Raw genomic sequence first — 25,604 nt, 5'->3', positions numbered from 1 at the left:
GAAATCACAGGCCAAACCAAAACAATAAAAACAAATTGTAATATATTGGTAGTTTCTTTCTTTCTTTTTCTGAAGAGAAAGGGTAATAAAACATTAACAGTGGAAAGCAGAGGTTCTTAATATAAAGTCTACGGATCCCTAAAATCCTTGAACAGATTTTAGGGAGTCTTGGAATCTGCATGAAAAAAAAATCATCTTTATTTTCATTAACTCCTGAAATTCAGCATTTCCTTCAGTTACTTTTCTGGGAAGGGTTCCCACAAGCTTCACTGCCAGAGGACACCATGACACAAAATGATGAAAAGACTCTAGTCTAAAAGGGACAGGAGCAAGTTTTGATATGGTAATTTAATCTAGGTAGCAATCTTTTCTTTTCTCCTGGAAGTAGAAAACTATATGATATTAAAGAAAGATTCTCCTTTTGACTTTTCACAGGATCATAAGCCTTAGAGGCTTAGGAACTCAGAGGCCATATATGTATATACATCAACCTCCTCATTTTCGAGCTGGGAAAGGATGGTCCAGAGAACTTAAATGATATGCTCAAGGTCACACAAGGAGTAAAGAGGAGACCTGGGATCTGAATCCAGGTCTTCTGCCCAGAAGTATAGCGTCAAGGAGTGCTGAAGTTCTCAATGAGCCAATACTGGCAAGGGAAGCCAAGAACAATGAAATATTTTTAAAAGCTAGGGGAAAAGAGAAGGATCAAAGAAAGGACAGGATTGATTTTGAGGTTAATGGGACAATGATAATGGATGATGGGGAGCCTGAAGATCTGCTCAATTATTATTACGTTTTCTTAGTCAAAGATGATATGCTTTGGACTGAAAATGATAGAAGAAAAATGGCTAACAGGGAATAGATGCCCAAAATAAGACAGGGGACAGTAAGAAAGAACCTAGCTGCTCTTGATTAGTTCAGTTATTAGGCTTTTATGAACTACATTCCAGGATACTAAAAGAAATGGGAGCTGTAACTGAAGAGCCACTATCACTGAATTCTGAAAGATCATCGAAAATGAAAGAAGTACTACAGAACTGGGGAAAGGCAAACATACCAATTTTCTCCCAAAAGGAAAGAGGACCAAGTTTGCAAACTTTGCCAGTGAACTTAATTTTGATTTCTGAAAAATTCTATAATATATTATTAAAGGGATACTTAGTGAACATTGAGAAAAGGGAATCAGTAAAGGCATCAAGAAAGGTCATGCCAGATTAATCTCATTTCCTTTAGAAATGACTAGTAGATCAGGGTAATGCTGTGAATTCAGTTTACCTAGATTTTAGCAAAGCATTTTCAAAGTCATTCATGCCATTCTGAGAAAAATGATAGAGATATGTGGGCTAGGCCAGCGGTGTCAAACTCAAATAAAAATAGGGGCCACTAATGCATACATGAGGATCCCTGTGGGCCACATATTGACTTAGTTTTAAAACGCAATGTTATCTATGTTTTATTGTATTTGTATTTATCTTATTAAATATTTTCCAATTCTATTTTAATCTAATTCTGGCCATATTTACATTTGGGAATGTTATAGGCCACAAGTGGTCAGAGTATGTTTTGGCTACCTCTATATTAGAAAAGCATGAAGCAAAGCAGATTCAAAATAGGTTCAATGGGTAGATTTAAAGAGGAGTCACTAATGGTTCAATGTCACTTTGGAAGGAGGTGTTTATTAGAATGCCTCAAGGATCATTGCTTGGCCTTATGCTATTTACCATTTTTATGAACGATTTGGAAAAAGACATAGATGGTATGTCTTATTTGGCAATAACAGAAATTTGGCAGGGATAGATATGCCACTGGATAAAAGAATCGGAATCCAAAAAGATCCTGACACTTTAGAACAGAGGTTCTTCAGTGTGTGTGTGTGTGTGTGTGTGTGTGTGTGTGTGTGTGGTAACCGCTTTAGCAATCTGGTAAAGCATACAGATCCATCCCCTCCCCTCAAAATAATGTTTAAATGCATATAATAAAATACATAAGGTTACAAAGGAACTTGTATCCTACAACACTGGGCAAAATTCAGTAAGGTGATATTTAACAGGGTTATATCTGTTAAGTCTTACACCTGAATACAAAAAAAATCAAGTTCACAAGTACAAGATGAAGGTTATGTTGCTTGACGACATTTTGTCTGACAAAAGTCTAGGGATTTTGGAGGAATACAAGCTCAATTTGAATCACATGCAGCTGATACATTGGCTATATATTGAGTAATATATAACCAAAAAGTCAATACATCTTAGGCTACATTATGAAAAGCACAGTGTCCAAGACTAGGGAGGTGATAATCCCACTGACCACACCTAGATTTCTGTGGCTGAGTCCCACAACTCTCAGAAAGACATTAATAACTAAAGGACATAAGAGAAGGATGACTCGGATAGTGGAGGCCCTTAAGATCTTGACACACGACAGTTAGTTTAGAAAGCTGGGATGTTTGGCCTAAAGAAGAGAAAACTTATGGAAACATGTCACCAGTTTTCAGTTGTGCAGAGGCAATTTAGACTTGGTATAAAGAAGACTCCCCAATTAGAATTATCTAAAAGTGAAATAAGATTTCAGACAAAGGTTGTATGGACTATTTGTCAGGGATGGTGTACAATAAATTCTTGGTCAGGGTCAGGTTGGACTAGAAGGCTTCTGAACTGCTTTCCAACATAGAGATTCTGCGTTTCTGAGAATTGTGTCATTGCATTGGCCTATTGTTTGTGGCATGGGTGACTTTCCTCGGAGTAGGAATTACAGTTCTCTTGAAACAAAGGAGAGTGAACAAAAATATGCCGGCAAATGTTTGTGAGTGTGGTTATGGGATTAGCAACCAGAGTGACAGAAAAATGGTTCTATGGTGGGGATAGTTGCCATCTATGAGCAATACGTGCCCTCTTCCTCTCTCTTCACTCCCCACCTGGCCCAAGTCATTGATAAAATTGTGTGAGGATTATATAGGAGGGGCTAGCAGTGTTTATACTCTGGTCAATCACTCCTGGACCCTTCTTTTCTTTTCTCAGAGATTCTACTAGAAAGCCAGGAAATGGCTTATGGGAATTTAGAATACCAAAGCAGAAGGGTTCTTTATGACCACATTTTACTTGTAAGAAACACCAAGCCTTAGAGGGAATGTATAGAGACACAGTGTCTCCAAGATCTGTAGCAGTCTTTTTGCAGGCTCATATTAAGAGTTCTTTTACTCTTCACAAAAAGTTTGAACAGTCAGAATGTTTGTCTTTAAAAGGGGGGAAAGTCCTATAACTTCTTAAGTTCTTCCTAAAATAAATTGCTTTTAAGCACCAACACAGTAGGCTAAAAGGTACCTGGGAAACTGAACTTCGAATACTGTTGCCTACATGCAAACCTGCTCTAGCGGATCAGAGTGTTCTCCCTTGCATCACACTCTCCCAAATCAAATGGCAGAAGGCAAAAGAATCAAGCAACCAGACATTAGTAGAAACACAATACTATCACACAGAGGTAGTAACTACATTGTGCTGTGACTCCTGGGGGAAATGGGATACTAAGATTCTCTGAATCTATTTGGACGGATCCCTTTAAGCCATATTTGCTGCTTGCAAAGAGAAAAAAAAAACAGCAAGTTATTCTTCCTGCCATAAAATTAGGCATCTGAAAGTTCTAGACGATTTATGCTGCTCTTCTAAAGCTGCTCTGGTCATTTATCAAAGCGCTATTTCCACGACAGACGATTGAACATTTCTGCTGGCTAGACCGCTTTTCTTTGGCTTACCCCTCGATAGGTGTCCTCGGGAGATTTATTATAGTTCCAAAAGCGCAGCCCCACAATGTTTTCAGCTTTATCAAAATAGATTGTGATCAGGTGATCCTCCCCAGGAGAGAAGGGGATCAGCCACATGTGCTCATCTTCCACTGTGATGTTAGTCCCATCTATTAACCTGCAAATACATAAAAACAATTCCATCAGCTCTTCCCTGACAGGGTGTGTGTGTGTGTGTGTGTGTGTGCACACGCGCACGCGTGTGTATGTGTCTTGTGTATTATTCTGCAACGGGAAAGAAATGGAGACGCTCCAGAATCAAAGGCATTCCATGGGAGAGAAATCAGAGAAATACATCACCAAAGTAACTCATCTCCCAACCATGGGCCATAAGTCAATTGCTGCTTTGAATCTGGGATCATTAGGAAGGTACAATTGACATAAATCTCTTCTTTCCCATTCCCAGGGGCCTGCTTCATCTGGAAGGTCTTAAAGCAGCAATTTAGATAATGGCAACTTTTTGGCTTAACGATGAATACAACGTGGTAATGGCTCTGGATGCCACCCTGGCATTCACTGCCATTTTTAAAGCAGTTGTGTATTACCTTCCATTATCAAGACTCCTGGTGCTGACTCTGGGGGAGCAAAGTCAGGGAAAAAAAAAACTAGGTAAAACAGTCCCTGATGGGTTTAGTATCAAATACCACTATCACAGTCTTATAGAAGCCATAGGATCTAGAGCTAGAAGGTATCTCAGAGGTCATCATTTGATAGATGAGGAACCTGAGGCCCAGAGAGGGGAAATAATTGCCCAAGTTCACACAGCTAATAAGTAGCAGAATCAGGATTCAAACCCAGGCTTTCTGACTCCAAATCCAGTATTCTTCCCACTACACCAGATTCTGATGATTCAACAGAATGTATATCTGCGGTTACTACTTTTTTAGAAATGAATTTATTTGGACACAAGGATAGTCTCCTTGCCATGGGCATTTTAAAAGTCCTATCCACTTACGGATATATGGAAACCTCTTACTTACTGGTAGCTGAAATGGAACTTGTAAATAAGCAGCAAATAATTAGCCTGGTTAAAAATTAAGGCACAAGGTTGAATTGATGTTAGATTCTTGGCACAACGACAACAAATAGTCAGGAGAACAGTTAGGACATCTTAAAGATAGATTTCCGGTACCACATACCCTATTGCTGCCATATTGGGTCCTGGTGTGACTTTAGTCTGGAGGGTAGAATGTCTTCCTAGATCAATATTCCCTCTTTTAGGTTCTAACTTTTTCTTGGAAGGCATCAAAACACTTATTTAGCTTAAAATATCTTACTATTTTAACAATGAAAATTATGCCACTACCAAGCTCCATTTGGTCAAGACAAAATTCAAGGAAGAGTCAAAGTCTTCACTGCCTATGAGGGGGAGTTAAGACAGTTCTGAATTCAGATCCACTACTTTATTCACTCGTCACATGTACAGCAAACACTGCTAAGTCAGAAATTGCTGTCTATGAGATACTTACTTATCCAAGGTCCTGGAATCATCAGTGTATTCAGGAAGGTCATTTAAATCACTGGGTGAGGCAGACATGTTATCCAATGTAATCGGCAAAGACTGACCGTCTTTTCCTACCACTTCAAGTCCTGTCAGCCCGAGGTAATGCATGTCGCCCCAAGAGGCTGTGAAATTAAGTTGAAGGCCTTAAACACAAATAAAAATTGCCAGTTAGTAACCTGAGGCACTGATAGAAATGTCCTTAAAATGAAAATAGGCAGATTAATGATTTGCACACTTTACATCCTACTGATTTCTGGACACAAAATCAAGTGAATGCTTATTAAACACCTGACTAGATATGGCACTACAACAGGTAGCATATATAGTTAACTCAATATGTCCACCCTCAGGAAGTTTAACATCTGAGCAACGACAGCATAGATACTAATTCACCCAAAGTCAGCGAGCAGGAAAGACCTAGCTTTTCTTCTCTCAGGGCCCCTTGATGCCATTTAGAATGTTACTTCCTTGGTTCTGAGGAGAGCCATTAACTCACCCAGCATGATCTAGTCGAATACATCTCAAACCAAGACACTTTCCCTGACATCTGGAGTGCATTTGATTTCCTTTTAAGACTGCTGGTTAGAACACTCTGTCCTGGTCTACATAACTCTTCCACCTCTGGAATATGCATCACTTTCTTACCTGTAAAATGAGGATAATAAAACTGTCCTACTTACCTCACAGGGTGGTTGTGAGGGTCATATAAGAAAATGGACACGAAGTGTGTTACAACTATGAACCGCAGTACATATATTTGAGTATCTCATACTCAAGTACACTATATATTTGTGCAATTGTTAACAATATAAAAATGATGAGAATAATTTTTCACAGACTCATGGAATTCTAGAGATGAAAATTCAATTAAAATTGTGTATTAAATGCTTACTATGTGCTAGGCACCGTGCTATCTTTTGGGGATACAAAGACAAAAACAAAATAGTCCTTGACCTCAAGGAGCTCATACTCCAGCATGTAACTGCAATAAGCACACAAATAAGGAACTACAAGGCAGGGACTAATACAAAGTAGGATAAAGAAGAAATGAGTCAAAGTGCTAGAGGAACATGTGAGGCAGGAGAGCACTAACAAATGGGGTGGGGGACAGGTCTGGGACGCTTCACAGAGAAGGGAATACCTGACCCAGGGCTCTTATTTAGTTCAATCTCCACTCTCCTACACAATTACTGTTATTCTTAGGCTCTCACATCCTTCATGGTGCCAAAGGATCATAAACAAAGACAACGGTTTCACAAGCTCATCTGAAGAGAATAATGCTTTCCCCCTACTTTATTGTAAGAATTTCTGAGCTGCCCATGCCCATAATTATAATCATTTCTTCCCCCACTGGCAAAATGCTCCTCAGTTTCAAATCTAATTTTGTGTCATGCTATTGAACATTATTACTCCCCTTTTCCTTTAATATCTAAGTTCCATATTGATTCTACCCTAGTGTGTCAATTAGTATTTATTCAAACTGAGATTCATTTTATTATTTCTTGTCCTTATTTCAAGTCTCTTAGGTCCTTTTCTATACTTCATCATCACTGGTATTTGCAAAACTTCCAAAATTAGTATCATCTGCATATTGGTAAGTCTTAGGTGTCCTCTTTCAAAATATTAATAGGCCAGATCATTTTAAAAATCCCTAATGTCAACCCCCCTGCCACCTTATTAAACTACTGTCTCCAATGGAGCAGGACAATAAAGATGATTCAAGACTTAGAAAGCAGAATAAGTGAGGAAGGTCCAAGAGCCTGAAATTGAACTGAAGAAGATAAAGTTAGAAGGAACCATCTTCAGGACTTACATGAGGAGTGTTGTGTAGAAAATCATAGTCTGTTTTCCATTTCTACTGAGAAAAGTATCAGAGAGATTGGGCTTAGGTTAGAAATGGGAAGAGGAAGGGAGGGAGAAAGATTTAAGTTAGACAGCAGAGTAAAGGTTCCAAAATGTAAGAGTTCTGACCCATTGAAAAGAAATAACTGAGAGAGAGTGTAAGCCAGTTGGCAAGGAGACAGTAAAGAGAACGGACAGGAGATAGAAGACAGAATAGGTTTTATGGGGCTTTGTTCAAAAGAAATCAGAAGCAGAAAGGAGGAAGACTTACGATCTTGGACAAAAAGCAGCAGAAATGTTGAGGCCTGTACCTAATGAAGAGGAAAAGCTGGCCCAGAAGGGTAAAACATACCATGGAAAAAAGGAAACAAGAAAAGGGAAAATACACAGCGTGTTTATGGGAAACGATCATGTGATCAGCTGAATGCTTGCTGGGCAAATGCCAGAAAACAGGAGCCACATCTTAGTCATCTTAGCCTGACCCTGCGAGCCTCATCCTGCACTGGGCCTGGCACACAGGAGGTGTTCCTTGTTTCTTTGGTGAATGAATGAATTCATTTCAGCCAACAACTGTATAGTGCCTAAATACTATGCACAGGACACTATACCAGGTACTAGAGATATCACGATGAAAAAACAAGCCCCTGTCCTCAAGAAGCTTGCAGTTTAATGTGGGGAGGGGGATGGAATGTGTATAGAAGTAACTATAAAACAAGTAAGAAAAATGGGGAAATGTAAAGAAAATATCAAAGAAAAATCTGAGCAAATCTGGAGAGCTGATTTCTGGATCAGTATGGGGTCTTGTGTTGGAGTAAAAATGAAAGATCTTTTCTAACTTGGGGTAGAGAGTTGACTGTAAGGATAAGATAAAATTTAGTGGAACCTTGAAGGATGGGTAAGATTTCAACAGGTGGAAATCAGGGGTGGGTGGGTAGTAGACAAATTGCAAACATGTATAACATGTAAATATAATTATAATAAAACATTAGCATTGAAGTGTGTTTATCATTATGAAATACATTTATATGTTCTATGTGTCTATAATTTGTTTCCATTCATTCGAAAAAACCCATGGAATTGCCTATCCAAGGAATCTTTAAGAATATGGTAGAAAACTATCTGGAATATTCTTCAAGTCAATTTCTAACCCATGTGATAGCATCATGTGCTTGCCAAGATGAATTAATTTTTGAAGTGAAACTTCACTTTATTGTATCAAATCACAGAATCAAACTCCACTAAAGATCACATATATAGCCAACTCCTTCACTTATTTTTCCCATTATTTTGTAATTTTGGCAAAACACTATGCTGCCAGTGGAGCATGACTGCTCCTTTATAGCCCTCCACTGCTCCTTTCTCCAAGTGGTTCTATTACCCAGCAGGTATTTTCACACTATAAACAAAGCCGGAAGCAATAAATACAGATCATTAAAAAATATAATCTTTAAAGTTACTGTCATTCAACAAATATTCACTTATTGTCCACTCTGTATAAAACACTGTCCTAAGTGTTACTGTGAAGAAAATTGTACAAGACATAGTCCCGGTCTTCAAGGAGTTTACAATCTGGTAGGAAAGATGAAATATGCAGGGAAGGATCCACAATAGGAAGCAGCGTACTTTAAAAGAATTAAGACAAAATAACAACAAAATTCAGCCAAAGCAACAAAAAGTAAAACATCTTAAGGGAAATAACAAGAAAAGGAGAAATAAAGGGGCCAGGGGTATGGAGGGGGTGGGGGGAAGGGAGGCACACTAGCTCTACCAGATCTTAAACCATATTATAAAACAGTAACCATAAAAACAATTTGGCCTAGTCAAAAAACAGAAAAGTTGGCAAATAGAAGATATTAGGGAAATAAGACAGAAACAACTGAACATAGCAGTACAGTGTTCACTGAAGTTAACGATAGCAACTGCTGGGGTACAGATTCCCTATAATAAAAACATCTGGGAAAACATAAAGCCTCTGGGAGAAATTAGGCCTAGACCTTTTCTATAGTCATTGCCTTTACTTCCTCTCCTCTCTCTCACTCTCAACCTCTGTGGTCTGGCTTCTGACCTCATCACTTTATGAAATTGCTCTGTCCAAAGTTACCAGTGACCCTTTAATTACCAAACCCAATGGTCTTTTTTTCAGTCCTCTTCCTTTTTGACCCATCTTCTGCATCTGACCCTCCTACCCACATCCTCATCCAGAACACTCTCTTCCCTCGGGATTTATGTGATACTGCTCTCACCTGCCTCTTCCATCTGACTGACCATTCCTCAATCTCAAATGCTGACTCATCATCCAGATCATGCCCCGTGACGGTGTTCTGTCCTAGGGCCTCTTCTTCTTCTATTACATTGTCTTACAAACCTCACTTGCTCCCATGGATTTAGCCATCATCTCTATGCTGATGACTCTTCGTTATACATACATATATAAATATATGTAATTTTATAATAGCACCATCCCATTATGATACTGTTATAATAATTACATTCAACCCCAGTCTCTCTGCTGAGTTTCAGTGCCACATCACCAATTGCCTATTGGACAATTAAACTGGATGTCCTAGAGATATCTTAAAATCAACTTATCTAAAACAACTCATTATCTTTCCCCCTAAGCCCTCTCTTCCAAACTTTCCTATTTTCACCCTCCTTCCAGTCCCCCAGGTTCATAACCTCAGAATTATCCTTGACTCCTAACTCTCCTTTATCCCAGACTTCTCTAATCAGTTGGAAATCTTGCCATTTCTTTCACATCCAATTCCTTCTCTTAAAGCGCACAGTATTGCCTTAGTTCAGGCCCTCATCACCTCTCATCTGGATTTATAGCATCCTCCTCAATGGTCTTCCTGCCTCACATTTCTCACTAGTTTAGTCCATCCTACACACTGATGCCAAAGTGATTTTCTTTAAGTACAGATCTGACGATTGGAGTGCCCTACTCAATCAACTGCAGTGGCTCCCTATTGGCTCTATATCACATGTAAATTCCTCAAGTTAGTTTCACAACTGGCCCCAATCTATCTTTGCAGGCTCACTGCATATTGCTGTGATTCACACATGCTTGGATCCAGTCAACTGGCCTTCTGCCTGCTCCTCCCATATGATACTCCATCTCTCATCTCTGTGCCTTGTCATTAGACGTTGTCTGCATCTACCTTCTCCACCCCTTTGCCCCAAAGAGTCTTTTCTTTTCCTTTTACAGCTTAAACACCACATTCTGCATGAAGCCTTTTCTGATCCTTCCCCAACTGTTATTGCCCTTCCCCCCAACCACCCTGTAAATAACCATGTTGTTTATATTTATATTTATATTCATTTTATATTTATATATGTACTTGCTGTTTCCCCCATTAGAATCTACTGACTTCACTGAGACCTGGCTATCCCTTAAAGACACTACATGCCTGCCCCTCATTTCCACCACCTCTCTTCCTTAAAGACAAAACTCCAGCACCACCTTTTACGTGAAACCTTTCCTAATCCTCTCAATGGGTAGCACCTTTTACACTGTGATACAAAAGTCTTAGTACAGTTTTAAATCATTAAAGCTAAAAATTGCATGAAGACTTTGGGGACATCCTCTGTTTAACTACTTTATTTACATTTCTTCTCTTCATATTTATGCTGTATATACTTAAATACAGCACATATAAAACACAGTCTTTGTCATCTTTCCTGTTAGAATACAAGCTATTTTGAGTAGGGATTCTTTCATTAAATTTATTTGTACTCCTAGCTCCTGACACAGTGCTATGCTAGGTGCTTAATAAATAATTTCTGATTGATTGACTTGTTGACGCAAATGCACACATGACCTAAATATAAGAGATCACATCATTTAAAAAATTTTAGAACAGATGGAAGTATCTTTTCCAACTATAGCTAGAGGAAGAATTCTAAACTTAAACAAATAAGAGCTAGAGGTGACCATAAAAAATAAAATGGCAATTTCAATTACATAAAATTGAAAAATTTTTGCACTGACAAAATCAACTAGAGTTAAGAGAGAAGAAGTTAAGTGGGAGAAAAATCTTTGCAACAAATATTTCTGACACAGGTTTGATCTCTAAATAATTATGAATTTGATACACATATATAAGAAGAAGAGCTGGTCCCCAATAAGGGGTCAGAAGATAGGAACAAAAATCTATTAAGAACAGAAATGTTTCATCAAAAACTAGAAGGATTCATATCATTAATAAAAGGAAAAATGTAAATTAAAAACAACTCTGAGATTTCAACTCATATCCATTAGTCTGGCACTCTGACAAAAGATGAAAATAGCAAATACTTTAAGGACAGAAAGAAAACAGGCACACTAAGATACCACAGCTGGAGCTGCGAACTGCACTAACCATTTTGGAAAACAATTTGAAATTACAGCCCCAAAGTCACTAAACTTGATATACTTTTTGACCCAGTAATACCACTATTAGGCATATGACCCAAAGAGGTCAAAGACCTCAGAGGAAGACTCTATACCTACAAAAATATTTATAGCAGCACTTTTCTTGTTTCACAAGAAATGACAAATATAAAGAATTTTGAGAAACTTAGGAAGCTATGGATGAACTAATGCAAAGTGAAATAAGCAGGACTGGACCAATTTGCAATATGACCACAAAGATGTCAAGGCATTTGGAAAGATTTCAGAATTCTCACCCACACAGTGACCAATAATAATTACAGAAGACTGATGATAAAGCAGGTGAGCTTCTGTTTCTTAGAAGAGAGATGTGGTGTAGAGAAGTGTAGAGAAGACACAGTCAATGTGTTGATTTGTTTTGTGGGACTGTATGTATTTGTTATAAGGGAAGGCTTCTATTGGTGATGGGGTTGGGGTAGGGAGAGGTAAGTTAATAGGAAGGTATAGAGATGAAATAAAAGAAAAGATCATCAATAAAACAAAAAATGGACATAAAAAACCAAAGTTCAGAAAGGGATAGAAATGGCAATTTTGTTGATACCTTGTTAAATTTACAATACATTTTTAAAAAACAAATGATATATAGTAGAAGTTCATAATTTCATGTACAATCTTCCAATCATCTTTCTTCCCCCCTCTTTCTATATTGGAATGCTTGTGTTTATTGATAATTAAGTTCATAATAAAAAAAGGAAATTGACTAAGGAGTACAGAGGGAAAAGGGACCACTTTTGGCTGAAGGGCTCAGGAAAGCATTGAGGATACAGTATTTGAATTGGGTTTTGAGCTATATGATATGAAGCTTCCTAAGCAAATGAAATGAAACCAACAGTGTGAGAAAGTGAGCTGAAAATAAAAAGTTTTTGGTGATCAGTGAGCAGTTCAGTTTGGTTGAAATGGAAGGTTCATGTGAGGAGTAGTGAGTGAGGAGAAGGAAAAGAAAGACTGGAACCATATTGTGGTTGAATGAGAAATTTGGAAAACTATAATCTATTAGAGACCCAATGAATAATTCTGAAAAGCTGATTATCTGGCCTCTTTACTACCTTTTGGGCTAAATCCCAGATAAGAATATCCATACAGAATAAAATTATAGTGGAAAATACCTTTTTAAAGTGAAAATTTTACACAAAGTTCAAAAAGCCACAATTATATCTACTCTAATTCTTCAGGAAAATGCCCACAAACCAGATGAAATAGCAGAACAATCCCCAAGGGTAACTAGGGGAAGCAAGGCGACTTAACTGCCCAGTAGACAGATGGGTAAAGGACATGAGGATTCCCAGGGCCGGGGATTCAGGTACAAGAAGAAAAGCTGAAATCCCTTGCCACGTATGATCTTTCTTCCACAACAGAGACAAAACTTGAAAAAGTGTATTAGTACACCAGTTAATAAATTCTGACCAAACATATATTTTGCACCCAGGACTGTTGAAATCACAAATCCAGATGGCCGAGATAATTTCACTTTTCAGTTCCGTGGTGGACTGGTGATAAGTCAGTCTCTCTTCATTAACCAACATTCCTTCTCTGTGTCAAGCATTGTTCTAGATGCAAGAAGAAATTACACTCTGCACCACTGAGAAAATGAGTACTCACACATTCCACTGTAAACTCCTGGCTCAGGTGTTGTCAACTCAAGCAGAGGAGGGCTGCAGACCAACTCTTGCTCTTGAGCCTAATAAATACAGGCAAAAAGCAGCAAAAAGTCAATTCTCAATGACTTCTACCATAATTACCTAGTAGGAATGTACATTATCCACCCTTGTGCTTATCTTTTCCCTGCTAATTCTTATCTCCTCTACCAGACTGTAAGCTCCTGGAGGACAGAGACTATATCTTGCACAGCTTTGCTCACCATAATGCTCAGGACAGAGTGAACACTAGGTAAATACTTTGTGAACGACAGGGACTCTAATGATTTTCTTTTTAAATCATCTGTACTGGCCAGTATGGTACAACAGTGGTAAGACTGTTGGGCTGAGAGAAGTCTCGGGGTTCAAGTCCTAGTTCCAACCCATGTAAAAGTCAAGTAAATTACTTAACCTCTCTGAGACACAGTTTCTTCATCTGCAAAACTGAGATTTTGCATTATCTGCACCTCTCAGGATTTTGTCAATGGTAAAGCATAATCTAAACGCATGTGCTATTACCACCACTTCCACCACCACCACCATCACCATTCTCTGGTTCTGAGTTGGCACTACTAGTCAAAGAAACGAAGGAAAACCCAAATCCACGTGTGTATATGTGTACATATATGTATGTGTGTGTGTATGTATATGTGTATATATATACACAGGTGCATCTAAATATATAGATATAGATGAATAATCCTATTTAGTAGCTTCTTTTTGATAATGAAAGAGGTTGACACTAATGGCTATAAATTGGTTTTTGGATCAGCTGTGGATTTCAGTGATCTGGAACTATGCTGGTTGTCCACTGCTCTGAAATAACTGAAAGTGGCAACTGAAACTTTCCTCTAAGAAGTTTTAATTATCCATGTGCATTACAGTCTTCTCTTCACAATTTTTTGCAAAGCATGTAGGGAAATCATACAAGGCATGTAATATGACTTTCCCATTTTGCAGATGGAAAATGCAAGAGCCCAAGGAATTAAGTAATTTGACATGGTGCTCAAGTGTGGCAAAGATTGATCAGTGTATCTATGCTACTAATTGTTAGGATCCTAAAATTTAAAGTGAGAAAGGTCCTTACAGGTCATCTTGTCCACTCCTGATTTTGCAGATGGACACTGAGGCACAGAGTGGTGGAATAAGTTGCTCAAGGTACCACGGTAAGTAGAATTCAAATCCAGGTTCTTTCTGCTATGCCACATCACCTCTATTCTGGCATGGCCCAAGTGCTATTTTCTAGTCTACTGCTGCATTCTCTCCCCTACAGTACAATATCAAAGAGGGGTTCTTCCTCATCCTTATGTAGTTTTTAATGACTTAGTGTCAACTGGGATAAAGGTCTCCTATGGAGGCTCCCCAGGGGCCTGTGGTTGGCCCTATGCTACTCTGGATAATTTGGATAAGAGCATAGATGGCATGTTTTTCAAATAGGCAGATGACCTAACGTAGGAGGGATAGCTAGGAATGCTGGACAAAACTATCAGGATACACAAAGATTATGACCGGCTAGAATGCTGGACTGAATTTAGTAAGTAAAATATAATGGAGATAAATGTAAGGTTCAAAACAATCTAATTCAAAAGTATGAGACGGGGAAGGCAGTGCTAGGCAGCAGTTTGAAAAAGACTTGAGGGTTTAGAAGATAGCAGACAAGGACTGTGATGGCAGCTAAGGAAGCTAATGAAATAGGCTGCAGTAAGAGAGGCATGGAGGTCAGGATGAGGAAGTTCACACATGCTGCTACACTCTGCCCTGTATAGACATACTACTGGCATATTTTATAGACACTAATAATAAGATGAAGAGTATCTAGGATAACAACAGCAATTGTAAGGGGCACTGAAATCAGGCTGTAGGAGGATAAGCTGAAGGACGTGGAAATGTTCATCTTGAAGAAATGAAGACTTGGGATGGGATTTGGGGAGTGGGCGGCTATGACAGTAGTCTTCAAGATCTGAAGGGCTGTCATGTGGAAAATAAATCTGCTTGGCCCTTGATGGCAGAACAAGGAGCAATGGAAGGAAAGTACAAAAAGGCAGGTAGAGGCTTGATATGAGATAAAAGCTCCAAACAATTAGCGCTATCCAAAAGTACAATGCATAGCCTTGAGAAGTAGTGGGTTCTCCCTTAGTGGAGGTCTTTATGTCAAGGTTTAGGACCACCTACATTGTAAAGAAGATTCTTCTGCAGGTACGGGTTGGACTAAATGGCTTCTTAGATTCATTCTAATGCTGAATTCCAGTGATTCTGTGGAATCTGATTTTGGGGATATCCACTAAATTCATCTGATACTTTAACTTTGGTGAGTAGGTCAGCTCTAGGCTTTTCAGTACTGTGCTCAGAGTTCAGTACTGTGCCCATGTTCAAATTCTGCCTCCAAACAGCTCTAGTACCATGGGCAAGTCATTTACCCTCTCTGAGCCTCAGTTTCCTTATCTGCAAAATGAGGATAATAATGCCTACAATATCTACATGATAAGGTTTCTGTAAGGCCCCAATGAGATAATGTATGTAAAGTGCTCTGCAAACTCTAGTGTTCAATATAAGTGCGTTATGAAATTGGTGATGATGTTAGCAATTCTGTAGGCACAAAGCAATTCCAACAAATTGGGAAGACTCCAAGCACAATCTGGATGACGCTCTGTGTCTGCCGCCTGAAAGTAGAACCACATGAATCAGGAAAGGCTTCCTATCAGAGAGCAGTAGTGGCAGGTAGGGCTCATGATCTTCCTGATTACCCACACTAATCAATTCATGATTATTTTGAAGTTTTGAAACATATCAGAAGACTTTTGATCTTCACCTATTGGTCCTCTACTGTGAGTAACACATAGAAATGGTGTCTTTAGATGTTTGCTACTAACCATCTCCTACCTGATCATCTATACGTACACCAGCTTGGGTGAATGGCCTTTCATCACCCTCCCCATCTGCTGTCTGTGGTCTCTTGAATTCTTCCTCATATCTCAGATTGCACAGGGTTTCAACATCAACATCAAATGTCTCATCAGCACAGAATATGGCCTCGAGAATGTCATCATCAGTTGTGAATAATATAGTATCTCCAAAATGCTCTGGAGCTAAAAGAGTAATAAGGACTTAGAAAATTGAAAATACAAGACCAATCTACCCACTCCCCAAATTCTATGTAATTTTTAAAAGAAGGCTATAAAACTGAAAAAAAAAATCAAAAGTACTAATATGTTCCACAGCTCTTCTTAATTCTTGAAAGATCCATCATTCTTTATACTTTGGGCAAACATAATCTAACTGATAAGAACAGCACAAACCAAATAAAATAGGGGGAAGAACCACACTTCATTGTAATATGTGATACCTTCAAATGGATGTACATGTGATACGTTCAAATGGATGAGACTGTTTCATAGTACCTAACTACTTTCAAAATATATGTGAATAATTATTAATTAGTGTAGGCAGCAAGGAGAACTGAAAAGGATTAGGTGTTCTGGATAACAGCTCTGCCATTAACTAATTTCAAAATATTAAGCCAGTCATTAAAACTCCTAGGCCTCAGTTTTGTCATCTGTAAGATGAAGAGGCTGAAACAGATGATGCCCAGTGTCTCTTTTGGCTTTCACATTCTATGTTTTGTGATGTAAGTTTCCTCCTTGCTTCAACATTTCATGTTCTATATTCTGTATCTTAAGGTCCCTGCTAGCTTTAACATGGGACAATTGGTAACTAACAGACCAGTGAAAGTGGGATTGACAATTTTCTCTTATGATATCAAGTGCTTTTTTTGCCCAAATTCTCAGGAAGAAAGGGGGTAGAAGTTTCATTTAATGTTCTTCTGAAGATATTATACCTCCAGTCAGTGTTCCTGAAGCCTTGGCAATTTCTCCTTTAAATATGCACTGTTCATCTAATAACATCATGATGTCTTTTACTCCACGAAAAGAATGTATCCGTGATTTATTATAATTCCAAACTCTAATCATGGCAACTTGGCAAGGCTGCACAAAGTCAATATAAATATAGTGAGATTTGCCAGGGGTAAATGGAGCCAGCCAAAGATGCATATCGTCTTGGGTCCTATGCACACCATCAGTTAGGTTGGTTACTACACGAGGATCTTTGCCATAGACTGGTAAAATGTTAATATCAGGGGGTTCAGCTTTTATGTTAGAAATTTGTACAGGCTCTCCTTTGGAGCTAAAGATTTCAATTCCATTAAGACCAACATAGTGTCTGTCTCCCCAGGTTGATTTGATGTCAATAACTAAGTGTTGTCCATGAGGCAACACTGGAATTTTGAAATCATTCTCATCATCTGTATCCATGGAATTATCTTCCTGCCCTTTTAACAATTCTTGCTTTCCTTCCTTTGTCATCGGCTGCTCCCCATGTCTACTAATCTTCTGCTGCTGCAGGAATTCATCAAAGATATCACCCTGAAATTCCATATTGGATATGCGACCCCGGTGAGAACGATTGAAGGCAGTGAGGGAGTTCCAGGACTCTTGGAGAGTGTGTTCTTGTTCACTATGCCACTTGGATCGAGCCATCTTTGTAGACACGACGGGAATGGTGTCCTCTAGAAAAGAGAAGAAGTAAGATTTTAAGATTTTCTAGTGAAAGGTGGAAAGGTGTTAAGAGAATGGTGATCTTTAGGTACCAAATGGGTTACCTGTGAACCATTAAAGAGATTACAGAAGAGACACAGGTGGCCCTAGAGAAATCTACATCTCAGAAGGTCACTGCAGTGATTATGTCTGTCACTCCAGCTCAGTATGTCTGGTACACACCATCTCAGTAAGGAGTGGCTTTCAATTCTGGAGTGAAGCAAATTGTTATTGAGATGGTGGAAATGCGAAAAGACCCAGTGGAGCCTCCAAAATTCAAAATGAGTAAGAAAATTTCCAGCATCTTCTTGCCCTAGGTCTTTACATGCATACACATTTCCTACTTGAAAAAAAATTAAAAAATTTGATCCTCAGGCTGGCCCTTTTAGCTGTTGTTTTATTTTCCACCTTCCTTCTAAACAGAATTCCTCTTCAACCAACAATTCACAGCTGCTGCCTTTAATTCTTCATCATTCACTCTTTCCTTAACCCTCTATAATGTGGTGGTTTCTCCACCACCACCACTTTGCTAAAAGTGCTTTGCAAAAATATATATATAAATAAAAGCAGAAGTGCTTCGCTAAAAACCACTGCAAATGAATTTTTCTTGGTCCTCATCTTTTTTGAATTCAGTTCAAAACTTTTGATACTTTTAACTATCCCTTCCTTGGGATAGTTTTCTAACACCACACTCTCATGATTCTGTTCCCCTTTTGTCTCTTTTAAAGGTATCTTCCCCCTTACCAACCCTTAAATTTAGAAGATCTCAGAGACTATGTCCTTGGCCATCTCCTCTTTTCTCTCTATGTTCTCCTTCACTCCCATGATTTCAATGCTTACCTCCATGTGAATGACTCCTAAATCTATATCTCCAGCCCTTTTCTTCCCCCATCCTATTTTCCCATATGACTGCTGTTGCTGTTGTTAGTCCTTCATTTGTGAAGTGGACTGATGACGTCATGAGGCAATGTCTTGACAGGGGCTTGAATTGGATTTGAGTGAGGCGAAGTTGCACAGAGTCATCAACCTCACTCTCTCAGAGTCATCGACCTCCTATGGCAACACAAACCTCAGGACAACTTTTGTGACTGCTAAACATTTTGACACAGATGTCATATCACCACCTTCAACTCAACACGTGTAAAATCAAATACCAGAACTTCCCTCTGAAATCTCTATTCCTAATCCCAAGTTGCCAAATGCTGGTGGAAGAAATCACGAAATTGCACTGACTGGGTCTACTATAAATTTGTGTTACCTAAACTCAATTAGACCTTTCTCTCTACCTGATTGTCATTCCCCACAAAGACTATTCCAAATCTTATCTTCTCTCTTCACTTCTACTCTCTCCTATTTTATTCTCACCTGCTATTTTACTGAGATCAAGGCCATCTCAGTTCCCCTCTTCTATTCTTCTACCCTTCTCAATACCCTTCTCTATTTTCTACTCCTTCATTAATGTTCCAAGAAAGGGAGCGATCTTTCCTTCTTGCCAGCGCTAACCCCTCTGCTGGTATATTTTTAGTCTCAGCCCCTCCTCCCTCCTCTGTGCTCTTGTTCCAGCAACGATGCCTTCTCTCTCATTCATGTTTAATCTCTCCCTTCTTAGAGGCAGTTTCCTTCTCCTTAGTCTACTACACTAGACAGAGGCAGCTAGGTGGTGCAATCTATAGAGTGCAGGACTTCAGAGTCAGAAAGACTTGATTTCAAATCCTGCCTCAGATACCTAGCAGTTGTGTGACCCTAGGCAAGTCACCTAATCTCTCTCAGGCTCAGTTTCCCGAAATTCCTAAAATGGGAATAATAACAGCACTAATGTCACAGAATTGTTTCAACATATCAAATGAGATAACATATTTAAATCTTTAAAGTGCTATCGATACAAATTCTAACTACTGTTATTAATATTAAATTATTAATAAATAATAACATCAATAATAATATAATAATAATAATCATAAGTTCTTTTCTTCTCTATCCAAAACCAAAACAAAATCTTCCCTTGGGACTCCCACCCCTTCAGGCTATTGTTACTCTCCCTCCCATACACTGTAAGCTCATTTGCTTCCCACTTACTCACTGCAACCTCATGCAATATGAATTCAGACCGTACCACTCTATGTGAGACAATTCTCTCTCCCAGGTCACCAAAGCCCTCCTGATAGCCAAATCCATGGCCCTTTCCCTACCATCACAGGATCATGGACCTAGAGCCAGAAGGGCCCTTAGAGACATCTTCCTTGACCACTCGGCAGCATTCAACACTGTGGACCACCTCTTTCTTGATATGTTCTCTTCCCTTGGCTTCCATGGCATAATATTCTCATGGTTCTCCCATGCTCCCCCCTGCTTCTTTGTCTTCTTTAACAGCTCCTTATCTTCCTCCTGTATAGGTGCTTCACCTATGTTTTGTCCTTTTTTTGACAATGCCATGCATCCCCACAGCTTCAATCCTATGCAGATGACTCTTAGACCTTGATTTCTACTCCCAAACTCCTCACTGTAACCCCCTGAAGCTTTGGTCCTATAGTTCCAATCAGAATACTGGATACCCTGCCTGGACGTCCCTCCCCCCATCACCTCAGACAACATATCCAAAACTTCACTAGTCTTCTCTACTTTAAAAACTACTCCTCCCCCATAACCTCTCTATTTTTGCAAATGGCACCATCATCTTCATACCTGGGCTCATAACCTTAGAGTCATTTTTGAATCTTCCCTCTCCCTCACCAGGCACATCCAATCAATTGCCAACAACTCCTATTGATTCTATCTTTGTAACGTATCTTTTGCTTCTTTTTACTCCCATTATAATCACATTAGTTCAGGTCCTCATTTCTTCTTGCCTAAATTATTATAATAGCCTCTATACTAGCCTGTTTCTAATTTATCTCCTCATCAATCTATTCTTCACACTGATGTCTTAGTAATTTACCTAATATACCACTCTGATAATGTTACTTCTTTACTCAAAAACTTCAGTGACTGTCTACTGAAGATTACATACTGAAAAAAGTACAATCTCTTGATTCCAGCATTCAAGGACTTCTACAATCTAAGTTCAACATATTGGTATAGTCTTATAATAATTTCTTTCATGTAATCTACATTCTAGCCAAACTGAATTTATCTCTGTCCTATCTTCTTATTTTCTCCTCTCCTGTCAATCTCATTTTCCTTCCACCATCCTTCTAGAACAGACTTCCTTCTCTGCTGAAGTCTTCCCCTTCTTTCAAGGCACAACTGAGGTCCTCCATGAAGCTTCTGTTCCACATTAGTCCAGGTAAATATGATCTCTACCTCCTTAATGTTTTCATAACACTTTGATTCAACCCTTCCACACTTATTTTGCATTTTCCTACCATTATAGTTATTTGTATGTATCTTTCTGTTATTGTATGGTAATCTCAACAAAAGCGAAGTATATGTAATTTTTTCTAGGTATCTCCAGTGCTTTGCTTAGAATAGCAACTTAGTGAATGTATGTTGATTTGTCTATTGAATTCCAGTCACTAAGACTCAAAAAATTCATTATCATCTTTAATGATAATTGTGTCTTTGTCTTTTCCTCCATACTCATGCATCCTAGTGATTCTTCTCTCTTGCACTTGTTCCAACCTTTCCATTAGCCAGCTACCCATTTAATTTAGGCCCTTATGACTTCAAATTTGCCCCATGGTGACAAATTCATAACTGGTTTCCTTGCCTCCAATCTACACACTACCATCAGATTAATAGTTTTTAAAACTCTTCTTTGATAACATCAGTACTTTGCTAAAATAATGCTTCCCACTCCCATTGAAAAAAAAAGTCTAAATTCTGTAGTATGACATTCAAGGCTCTCCACAGTCTGGACCCTATCTTTACAACTCATATTACTTTCTGACAAAACCTTCCAATTTAAATAGGGTAGTTTACTCAGTGTTCCCCCAAACAAGTTTTATGCTTCCCTATTCCTGCAATTTTGCTTATACTATTCCCCCTGTTAAAAATGTCCTCCTTTCCATCTCCACCCATTAAAATTATACCCATTTCCATTTGGCCTAGCCTCCTGTTACTTAGATCAACTAATCCTGAAGTCACCTCTCTTTCACCTAACTTTTATTTCACTTGTGGCACTCAAGGTGCACTTAACACACATTATTTGGTACTGTAGTTCTTTACAAACATGTCCTAACTCCCCTGACAGCTCACTGGCTTTTAGAAAGCAAAGGCAGGGTCTTCTGTGTCTTTGTACTCCCCTACAGCAGTTATTATAGGAGCTCATCAATAAACATGGTCAACAAACATTAGTTTTTTTACAGCAGAAAACATCATGATTTTGCCATCCTTTGTCTTTTGCCAGAGAAAGAGCCTTTACATCTTTGTATCTGGCAGGTTTGACTTCCTATACGGATTTTTGTGACTTATGTTCATTATTTCCATTTACTAGAATTTGATTTCTACTTGCTAAAATGAATGGCACACACTGAGGATAAGCATATCCAATACTGAATACATTGTGCATCAATCGGGCGGCCCGTGTATTTGGGGACATGAAGCTTTAGGTTCCTTTTGTTAGCTTTCTGACCTACTAATAGAATCAGTAATGAACTCTTAAGAGCCAGAAGGAACTTTAGACTTTTTTCAATCAAGCAACCAACAAGCTTTTATGAAGCCCTACTATGTACAAGGCACTGTACTAAGCTCTAGGGTTCCAAATACAAAGAGTGAAAGAACTCCTACTTGCAAGGATGTTTCATTCTAGTGGGAAAAGATAACAAGTACATATATACACATACATGTATGTACATAAAGAATAAGGAAAAAAGATATACAGACAAATACATTTTTGTTGTTGTTGTTCAATTGGGTCCGACTCTGGTTTTGTTTTTGTTTTTTGTTTCCAGCCAATTGGGAGTAAGTGACTTGCCAGGGTCACACAGCTAGTAAGTGTCAAGTGTTTGGTCTGAGGGCCAGATTTGAACTCACGCCCTGACTTCAGGGCTGGTGTTCTATCCACTGCACCACCTAGCTGCCCCTGTCTGACTCTTTGTGATCCCATTTGGGGTTTCCTTGGCAAAGACAGTGGAGTTGTTTGCCATCTCCTTTTCCAGTTCATTTTACAGATGAGGAAACTGAGGCAAACAGGGTTAAGTGACTTGCCCAGGGTCACACAGCTAGTAAGTGTCTGAGGCCAGATTTGAACTCAGAAAGATGAGTCGTCCTGACTCCAGGCCTAGTGAATCCAAATTTCACAGAACAAATCCCTTTAATAAAAAGATCTGTTCCGTAAAACTTGGACTCAGTCAAAAGGCCACACCCAAGGACCTAGAAGGCCACATGTGGTCTTGAGGCCGCAGCTTTCCCACCCCGGTCCAAGACTTAGTTCCTCTGTAGGGTGAATGACTGTGCTGACCATTATGACCCACGCCTGCACTGAGCTTCCTCATCACCTCTGCCTCGCTGAGCCCCTATCTTCTCTCAAGATACAACTGAAGCACCAACTTCTGCATGAAGACTTCTCCGATCTGTGCGCTGCACCTCCCCAACCCAGCTGATACTGCAGGTTCCCCACCGCTGGCCTGGACTCTTTCAGGACCTTGCCCATGGACACACAGGTAATAAGTATCAAGCCAGAAGTCAATCCCAGGTCCTTCAACTCCAGATCCAGGGCTCTTCCCACCACATCTGTAAAATGAGTGATCCAAAAAGGGGCCCCCTTGCTTAACAAGTTTTATGACCCTATGACTTGAGAATTTAAATTCCATCATAATGAAACTATTTTAAGGAAAATCTCTGTGGAACAAAAAGATGATCAAGCTGTGCAGAAGGCAGTCTAAAAGCAACATAATTCTACCTAATTAGGGAGGCAGTGAAACAAGCACTGGCTCAGGAGTCAGAGAAGCTGGGTTTGAATCCTGCCTAAGAAGCCTACTACTGTCACGACTTTGGGCAGGTCAGGAGACATATCTGGGGCTCAGTTTCCTCTAGTATAAAAGAAGGCAGTTGTACTAGATGGCCTATGGATTCCCTTCCAGTGCTACAGCAGTACTTCAACGACCTACAATTCTTTGAACATTTGATATGACCCTGTGTTCCTAAAAAAAAAAAGTAAATTTCTTTCACAAGCATTTAGTCCTTGCTCTATGGCACTATTAAGGGATATGACTTGCGTGTAATGGGTAATTTATAATTTCTAAATACCTTTCCCTTTTGTTATCATGACCCTTCTAACAAGTGCTAAATCCCAAAGGCTCTTAACATGTCATTGAGCCTTTGAGTAGAAATGACTAGACATAAATTAAAATGAGACAAGGCACCTTGTACTTCATCAGATCAGAATAATAGCAGCCCCCAATGAAACCCCAAGGAATTCTTGTTTATGTTTACCAGGAAAGCTAATAACTGCCTGGCTCTCTGGGAGGTGGGGATCTGACAGTACCTCTGAACATGTTTCAGATATAGGCATAAATTAAGCCAGCTCTCACTGGATTTAATACACTTTCTTCTCTCTCAAAAGATCTGAAGTGTGTGTGTGTGTGTGTGTGTGTGTGTGTGTGTGTGTTGTGTGTGTGTGTGTGTGAGTGAATAGTGCTCTAGTCCAGAATGATTCTTTTTTCTTACCTTTATTGGTCAGACCTTCATCTCCACCATCTCTGTTGAAAGCATCCTTTCTGGAACTCCTCCTCCCGCTGATAGGGCGCTCTGGGCCATAGTGATCCTTATTAGAAAGTAGGTCAAAAATGTCTAAGTCATCAGTGGCCTCTTTCTCAGTTCTTGCCTGTGGCTTGTCACTTGCAATGGCATTACGGCTACCAGCTTGTCCTTGTTCCCATTGCAGGCATTTGTCATTTTCCTCATTTTCTGCAGGAAATTCATTAGTGATGCCATCTGACTGTAGTTTGACTTTCAAATCAAGAGGCTCCTCTGGACTCAGCCAAGGAGGTTTCTGTTTCCTGCCCTCTGGCTTCTTATCTTTCGTTTTGGAAGAAGACTGTAACCAAGGTGGGGTTTTACTAAGAGGCTGAGACACTTTTCTGCCTGTGAGTTTTTCTAATTGCTCAGTGATAGTAAGTTCATCATCAGAAGGGTATTTCACAAGAGAGGATTCTGGAGGGTCACTTGGTACATCAACCATGGAGACAGGAGCAGATAACACTTTCAAGTCCTCCTCTAACTTAGACAAATTGTCCTTTGTGCAATTAGTAGAGTTCATCTTTACACCAAAGATACCTGATAAGGTTCTATCTGGCTGTGAATAACCGAAACTGAATTCCTTGTCACCATCTCTGCCAACAGTCCAGCACACGTCTTTGCTGTCCTCCATATTACGGTTCGTAGAGTTTTCCCGCCCATCATTTTTAAGGTCAAGTATGGTGCTACAATCAGTAACCAGCTCTCCATTGCCTTTTTCTAACTGTCCATCAAATACGAGGTTTTCATTGACATAAAGCTTCACTTTTTTTGCACCTATGTCAAGATCCTGAAAATATAAAAAGAAATAAAGGTTTGTGGTATCAAGTTTCTGTATCACAATGTTCCGGAAAAAGAGGTAATACTGAAAATTGAGAATCATTAGAAATGATAGTTTTTATGATACTACATTATGGAAGAAGTTAATTACTGACAAATATCACTTCTATGTAAACAAATTACTCTGTAAATCAAAGAATTAAATACCAGAAATATCTGTGGCCTAATTTTTTAAAATGCAATGTGATGTGACAGAAAGGCGACTGAACTGGGAATCAGGAAAGCTGAATTTCAGACTTGGTTTTGTCAAATAGTTGGATTGACCACGGGCAAGTCATCTACCTTCTCTGAG

General features: G+C 39.1%; 1 protein-coding gene across 3 annotated transcripts in view; it reads right to left on the bottom strand.

The window, feature by feature from the left end:
- KATNIP (katanin interacting protein) overlaps positions 1 to 25,604 on the bottom strand; it is a 209,342-nt gene that overhangs the window by 22,913 nt on the left and 160,825 nt on the right. For all 3 annotated transcript variants that reach the window (XM_078152527.1, XM_078152528.1, XM_021006293.2), the window contains 6 exons: positions 24,404 to 25,262; positions 17,041 to 17,769; positions 16,086 to 16,291; positions 13,171 to 13,249; positions 5,266 to 5,443; positions 3,749 to 3,914 (listed from right to left, as the gene is read on the bottom strand). In XM_078152527.1, the coding sequence (XP_078008653.1) occupies positions 3,749 to 3,914; positions 5,266 to 5,443; positions 13,171 to 13,249; positions 16,086 to 16,291; positions 17,041 to 17,769; positions 24,404 to 25,262 (2,217 nt within the window). The remainder of the gene's footprint in view (positions 1 to 3,748; positions 3,915 to 5,265; positions 5,444 to 13,170; positions 13,250 to 16,085; positions 16,292 to 17,040; positions 17,770 to 24,403; positions 25,263 to 25,604) is intronic.

The sequence above is a fragment of the Phascolarctos cinereus genome, unplaced genomic scaffold (assembly GCF_003287225.1).
Source record: "Phascolarctos cinereus isolate Bilbo 61053 unplaced genomic scaffold, phaCin_HiC Scaffold_4;HRSCAF=312, whole genome shotgun sequence".
In the NCBI taxonomy this organism is placed as follows: domain Eukaryota; kingdom Metazoa; phylum Chordata; class Mammalia; order Diprotodontia; family Phascolarctidae; genus Phascolarctos; species Phascolarctos cinereus.
The sequence above is the reverse complement of the archived record's forward strand: the minus strand, read 5'-3'. Positions and strand labels throughout refer to the sequence as shown.